The sequence below is a fragment of the Anas platyrhynchos genome, chromosome 33, assembly GCF_047663525.1.
Source record: "Anas platyrhynchos isolate ZD024472 breed Pekin duck chromosome 33, IASCAAS_PekinDuck_T2T, whole genome shotgun sequence".
Lineage (NCBI taxonomy): Eukaryota > Metazoa > Chordata > Aves > Anseriformes > Anatidae > Anas > Anas platyrhynchos.
This window is the reverse complement of record NC_092618.1, coordinates 8,594,903-8,601,507: the sequence shown is the minus strand read 5'-3', so window position 1 is coordinate 8,601,507 and position 6,605 is coordinate 8,594,903. Positions and strand designations below refer to the sequence as shown.

The following is a 6,605-nucleotide window of genomic DNA, read 5'->3' as shown; positions in this document are numbered from 1 at the left end:
CCGGATTAGGCCGGGATTAGGCCGTGTCTCACCCACGCAGGCCACGCGTGCCGCGTCCAGCCGGTAGCCGGGGTCGCAGGCGCAGGTGAAGCCCTGGGGCACCCGCACGCAGTGCCCATGCTCGCAGCCGCTCAGCACCCCGCACAGCTCCGGCGGCAGCGCCTCGTCCCGGGGGTCTGCGGGGGGGGGTCCCCGTCAGCCCCCTCCCCATAAAAAAAACAAAATCCCCCCCCAAAACCCCTCAATCCCGCCCCCCCCCAAACTCACCATCCTCGCTGGCTCGCCCCGGCCGCTCGGCCACACCATGGGGCTGGAAGAGCCACGGGGGGGGGTCCTGGGGGGCGCTGGGGGGGCTGCGGGGCCGGGAGGAGCGGGGGGGGCCCCGGCGGGACCCCTCGAAATCCTCCAAGTCCTCGTAGCGGGGGGGGGCGGCGTAAAGGGCGTCCCCGCGGGGGTCGTAGCCCCCCCCCAGCCCATAGGGGTCGTAGTCGGCGCGCAGCCCCGGGGGGGGCAGGCGGGGGCCCGGACCCCCAAAGGGGAGGGGGCCGTAGGGCAGCCCGTAGTGGGGGGGGTATTCGGGGCCGTATTCGTAGGGGGGGCCCAGCCCCGGGCCGGGGGGGCGCAGGACGTTGCAGAGGAACTCGAAGTCATCTGGGGGGGGGGGGGGGGGGAGAAAAAAAAATGGGGGGGGGGGCAGGTTGTGGGGTGGGGTCCTAAAAATTGGGGATGCTAAGGGGGGGGGTGTAAAGAGGTGGGGGGGGCACTGTTATATGGGGGGTACCCAAGGGGTCTCCATTAGGGGGGGGGCGTTGTGGGGTGGTGGGAGGGGTTCCCATTATTGGGGGGGGCAAAGGGGTCCCTGTTATGGGGGGGGTCCAAGGGGTCCCAATCATGGGGGGGGTGTCTAAGGGGGACCCACTCTGGGGGGTGCCCATGGGGTCCCCATTATGGGGGTCTGGGGGGGGTCCCTATTGCTGGGGTAGGAGGGGGGCAGGGTGGGGGTCCCCCTGTGTGGGGTCTTGGGGACATGGGGACATGGGGACATGGGTATAGGGGATGGGGGGGTCGTGGGCATGGGAGGGGGCATGGGGACGTGGGCATGGGGGGGGGGACAGGGACATGGGGGGACATGGGGACACAGGGATGTGAGGCTATAGGGCCTTAGGGACATGGGGACATGGGGACGAGGGGACAAGGGGCCGTAGGGGACACGGGTGCATGGCAACATGAGGCTATGGGGCCACGTGGCTGTGGGGTCATAGGGACGTGGGGACATGGGGACACGGGGACATGGGGACACAGTGAGGTGGGGACATGGGGAGGTGATGTGGGATGTGGGGAGACAATGGGGGACACTGGGATGAAGGGATGTGGGACATGGGGACATGGGGACACGGGGATATGGTGACGTGGGACAGGGGGATGTGGGACAAGGGGAGGCGACGTGGGACATGGGGACACAGGGACACGGGGATTTGGGGACATGGGGGATACAGCGCCATGGGGGTATGGGGACACAGGACGTGGGGACACGGTGACGTGGGACATCAGGATGTGGGACATGGGGACACGGGGACACGGGGATTTGGGGACATGGGGGATACAGCGCCATGGGGATATGGGGACACAGGACGTGGGGACACGGTGACGTGGGACATCAGGATGTGGGACATGGGGACACGGGGACACGGGGATTTGGGGACATGGGGGATACAGCGCCATGGGGGTATGGGGACACAGGACGTGGGGACACGGTGACGTGGGACATCAGGATGTGGGACATGGGGACACGGGGGGGGCATCAGGGGACAGTGCCGGGACACGGGGATGGGGGGCCACGGGGACATAGGGCAGGGATATGGGGACACGTGGGGACAGGGCGACACGGGGGGGGTGACGGTGACACGGGGGGGGTGACAGGGGGTGGCCTCACCCATGGCGCGGGTGTCGTTGGTGACGCAGCGGCGCTGGGAGCCGTCCAGCACCAGGGGGGGGGCGCAGGAGCAGAAGTAGGAGCCCACCGTGTTGACGCAGCGGCCCCCGATGCACGGCTCCGCGTCCTCGTCCTGGCACTCGTCGTTATCTGGGGGGGGGGCGGTGGTGGTCGGCAAGGGGGTGGGGGGCACGGGGGGGGGGGCTGGAAGGGGGCTCGGGGGGCTGGAAGGGTGCTCGGGGGGCTGAGGGCAGGGTGCTTGGGGTGCGAGTAGGGTGCTCGGGGTGCAGACAGGGTGCAGGCAGGGTGCTGAGGGTGCAGGGAGGGTGCACTCAGGGCACAAGTTGGGTGCTCAGGGTGCAGGTATTGTGCAGGGAGGGTGCACTCAGAGCACAATTAGGGTGCTCAGGGTGCAGGTAGGGCACGCTCAGGGTGCTCAGGGTGCTGGCTGGGTGCTGGAAGGGTGTGGGCAGGGTGCTCAGGGTGTGAGCTGGGTGCAGGCAGGGTGCTCAGGGTGCAGTCAGGGTGCAAGTAGGGTGCTCAGGGTGCAGGTAGAGCGCACTCAGGGCACAAGTTGGGTGCTCAGGGTGCAAAGAGGGTGCTCAGGGTGCAGCCAGGGTGCACTCAGAGCACAATTAGGGTGCTCAGGGTGCAGGCAGGGTGCTGGCAGGGCACAAGTTGGGTGCTCAGGGTGCAAGTAGGGTGCACTCAGGGCATAAGTTGGGTGCTCAGGGTGCTGGCTGGGTGCTGGCAGGGTGCTCAGGGTGCAGGCAGGGTGCAAGTAGGGTGCTCAGGGTGCTGGCAGGGTGCTGGAAGGGTGTGGGCAGGGTGCTCTCAGGGTGTGAGCTGGGTGCAGGCAGGGTGCTCAGGGTGCTGGCAGGGTGCAAGTAGGGTGCTCAGGGTGCAGGTAGAGTGCACTCAGGGCATAAGTTGGGTGCTCAGGGTGCAGACAGGGCACGCTCAGGGTGCTCAGGATGCAAGTTGGGTGCTCAGGGTGCTGGCTGGGTGCAGGCAGGGTGCTCAGGGTGCAGGTAGGGTGCTGGCAGGGCACAAGTTGGGTGCTCAGGGTGCAAAGAGGGTGCTCAGGGTGCAGCCAGGGTGCTCTTAGGGTGCTTTCTGGGTACAGGTTGTGTGCTCAGGGTGCAGGTAGGGAGCTCAGCGTGCTGGCTGGGTGCTCAGGGTGCTCTCAGGGTGCAAGTAGGGTGCAGGCAGGGTGCAAGTAGGGCGCACTCAGGGCACAATTAGGGTGCTCAGGGTGCAGGTAGGGCGCACTCAGGGTGCAGTCAGGGCACAAGTCGGGTGCTCAGGGTGCAAAGAGGGTGCTCAGGGTGCACTCAGGGCACAATTAGGGTGCTCGGGGTGCTCAGGGTGCAGGCAGGGTGCACCCAGGGCACAATTAGGGTGCTGAGGTCAGGGTGCTGGGGGTGCTGGGGGTGCTGGGGGTGCTGGCAGGGTGCTCAGGGTGCTGAGGGCAGGGTGCTCAAGGTGCGAGTAGGGTGCTCGGGGTGCACAGGGTGCTCTTAGGGTGCAGTCAGGGTGCAAGTAGGGTGCTCTCAGGGTGCAGGCAGGGTGCTCAGGGTGCTCAGGATGCAAGTAGGGTGCTCAGGGTGCAGGCAGGGTGCACCCAGGGCACAAGTAGGGTGCTGGGGGTGCTGAGGTCAGGGTGCTGGGGGTGCTGGGGGGGTGCTGGGGGGGTGCTGGGGGTGCTGGGTGCTCACCCACGCACTGCAGGTGCTCCTGCTCGTAGTAGTAGCCGCTGGGGCAGTAGCAGCTGAAGCCGGGGGCGGCGTTGATGCAGACCCCCCCCCGGCACAGCTGCGGCGCGAACACCCGGCACTCGTCCACATCTGGGGGGTAAGGGGGTAAGGGGGGGGGCGACGTCAGGGGGAGGGTCCTCGGAATTGGGGGGGGCACCCCCGAAACGGGGGAGCCCCTATATAGGAGGGGAACCCCAAAATAGGGGGGGTATTGCCCCAAAATAGGCGGGATGCACCCAAAAGGGGAGGGGCGTAACCCCACAAAATAGGGGGGGCATCCCCAAATTGAGGGGGCACCCTGAAAAATGGGGACATCCCCAAAATGGGAGGGGTGAGTCCCCCAAATGGGGGCCATTCCCAAATTAGGGGGGGTGAGTCCCCAAAATGGGGGGCATCCCATAAATGGGGGAGCCCCAAAACAGGGGTGGCATCCCCAAAATGGGGGGGCATCCCCAACATTGGGGAACCGCTAAATACAGGGGGGAGCCCCTGAGTAGGGGGGGGAGTCCCTAAACGGAGGGAGCCCCCAAATGGGGGGGGCCCCATCGCTGTGCCCCCCCCGCGGCCGCACTGACCTGCTGCTGAGCCCTGGGGCCCCGTGGTCTGGCCGGTCCCGTGGGGGCAGAGGGCTCGGTGCTCGGCTTGGGGGGGGGGACAGAGGTGTCACCCCCCCTGCACCTTGGCACCATCCTGACCCCATCCCCAGCCCATCCCTGTCCCCATCCACACCCCGATCCCAATCCCATCCCATCCCAGTCCTAATCCCTGGCAATACCCACCCCAGTCCCAATCCCTTTACAATCCCATCCCCATCCCCATCCCAAATCCCATCACCACCCCAAACCCATCCCAATCCCTTCCCACCCCAATCCCAGTCCCATCCTCATCCCATCCCCATCCCATCCCCATTCCATCCCAGTCCCAATCCCAATCTATCTCAATCCCATCACCAACCCCATCCCAATTCCATCTCCACCCCCCCAATCCTATCCCAATCCCATCCCAATCCTAATCCTATCTCCATCCCAATCCCATCCCATCCCAGTCCCAATTGCAACTCCAATCCCATCGCCATCCCATCCCATCCCAAATCGCATCCCATCCCACTCCACTCCAATCCCAATCCCATCCCATCCCATCCCAGTCCTATCCCCATCCCTTCCCATCCCAGTCCCAATCCCCATCCCCATCCCCATCCCCATCCCCATCCCCATCCCCATCCCCATCCCCATCCCCATCCCCATCCCCATCCCCATCCCCATCCCTATCCCCGTCCCCATCCCCAATCCCAATCCCCATCCCCAATCCCACTCCCACCCCAATCCCTTCCCACCCCACGCCATCCCCAATCCCCTCCCCCCCCCATAGCGTCCCCATGTCCCCACCGGTTCCAGGCGTGGGGCACGGCCTCGGGGGGGGGCAGCGGACCCCCCAGGCGCCCCCCACGCTGCAGCAGCACTGCTGCCGGCTGACGTTGGGCGCCAGCACCCCGCAGGCGGGGCTGAAGCACGCCGCCAAGCCCGGGGGGGCTTCCACGGCTCCGGGGGGGGCCGGAGGAGTGGGGTCGCTGGGGGGGGTCCCCCGCACGTCCCCGTCACCGGATCGAACTCGTGCCCCCCGTCGGGGCAGAGGCAGAGGAAGGAGCCGTCCACGTTCTCGCAGCGCGCCGCCCCGCACACCCCCGGCAGCGTCGCGCACTCGTCCACGTCTGGGGGGGAAACACGAAGGGGGGGGGCTCAGTGTCACTCTGGGTGTCCCCCCCCTGCTGTCCCCGCTGTCCCCGTACCCTGGCAGTGGTGGCCGTGCCGGGCGGCCTCGTAGCCCTGGTGGCAGGCGCACTGGAAGGAGCCGGGGAGGTTGTGGCAGGCGGCGTGGGGGCCGCAGCGGGACCCCCCCTCGGCGCACTCGTCCTCGTCTGCAAGCGGGGAGGTGACGTTTTTTTGGGGGGAGGGGGCGGTGGGGACATTGGGGGGGGGAGCGTGGAGCCGTCCCCCAAAAGCTCAGCCCCATGGGGGGGTCCCCACTGTCCCCCGATGGTCCCTGCTCTCCGTCTCCATCCTGACCCCATGGAGAAGCCCCCCTGCACCTCGACCCCATTGGCTTGTCCCCAGTGGCCCCATTGGCTTGTCCCCAATGTCCCCCATCGTTTTGTCCCCATTATCTCCCGTGGTGTTGTCCCTGATGTCCCCTGCTGCCCATCCCCATCCTGACCCCATAGAGAAGTCCCCCTGCACCTCGACCCCATTGGCTTGTCCCCAGCATCCCCGTTGTTTTTTCCATGTCCCCCATAGCTTTGTCCCTATTGTGCCCCATTGGCTTGTCCCTGATGTCCCCCATGCCATGGCCCCTCAGGGTCCCCTCAGCCTCTCCGTACCCCCATCCCCATCCCCGTGCCCCAGTCCCTGTCCCCATGGCCCCATCCCCGTCCCCATGGCCCCATCCCCGTCCCCATGGCCCTGTCCCCATCCCCATGGCCCCATCCCCATCCCCATGGCCCCATCCCCGTTCCCATGGCCCCATCCCCATCCCCATGGCCCCATCCCCATCCCCATGGCCCCATCCCCATCCCCATGGCCTCATCCCCGTCCCCATGGCCCCATCCCCATCCCCATGGCCCCGTCCCCATCCCCATGGCTTCATCCCCGTCCCCATGGCCCCATCCCCATCCCCATGGCCCTGTCCCCGTCCCTATGGCCCCGTACCCTCACACCCCCCGCCGTCCCGGGGCCGGTAGCCGGGCTGGCAGGGGGGCACGCAGCGGTAGGATCCGGGCAGGTTCTCGCAGCGCTCGGCCCCACACAACTCGGCCCCATGCTCCTGGCACTCGTCCACATCTGCGGGGACACCGGGGGGACCCCAAGCATGGGGGGGGGACAAGGTGGGGTGGGGGATGATGGGGACCACGGCCCCGGGCA

General features: G+C 67.3%; 1 protein-coding gene across 1 annotated transcript; it reads right to left on the bottom strand.

The window, feature by feature from the left end:
* Positions 1-241: 241 nt before the first annotated feature.
* Positions 242-6,019, bottom strand: LOC140000206 (latent-transforming growth factor beta-binding protein 4-like). The gene is made up of 6 exons (XM_072030004.1): positions 5,477-6,019; positions 5,076-5,398; positions 4,266-4,331; positions 3,652-3,780; positions 1,934-2,083; positions 242-651 (listed from the first exon to the last, which is right to left on the bottom strand). The coding sequence occupies exons 1-6, from the start codon at positions 5,785-5,787 to the stop codon at positions 242-244; spliced, it is 1,389 nt and encodes a 462-aa protein (XP_071886105.1). The 5' UTR covers positions 5,788-6,019.
* Between the last annotated feature and the right edge of the window lie 586 nt (positions 6,020-6,605).

Bases quoted from the DNA above. Each gene is read 5' to 3' on its own strand.
- LOC140000206 (XM_072030004.1), bottom strand. From the start codon at position 5,787: ATGGGGTCGAGGTGCAGGGGGGCTTCTCCATGGGGTCAGGATGGAGAC. The intron at 5,399-5,476 runs GTACGGGGACAG...TTTCCCCCCCAG, and splicing joins GCACGGCCACCACTGCCAGG to ACGTGGACGAGTGCGCGACG. The intron at 2,084-3,651 runs GTGAGCACCCAG...CCCCCCCCCCAG, and splicing joins GGAGCACCTGCAGTGCGTGG to ATAACGACGAGTGCCAGGAC.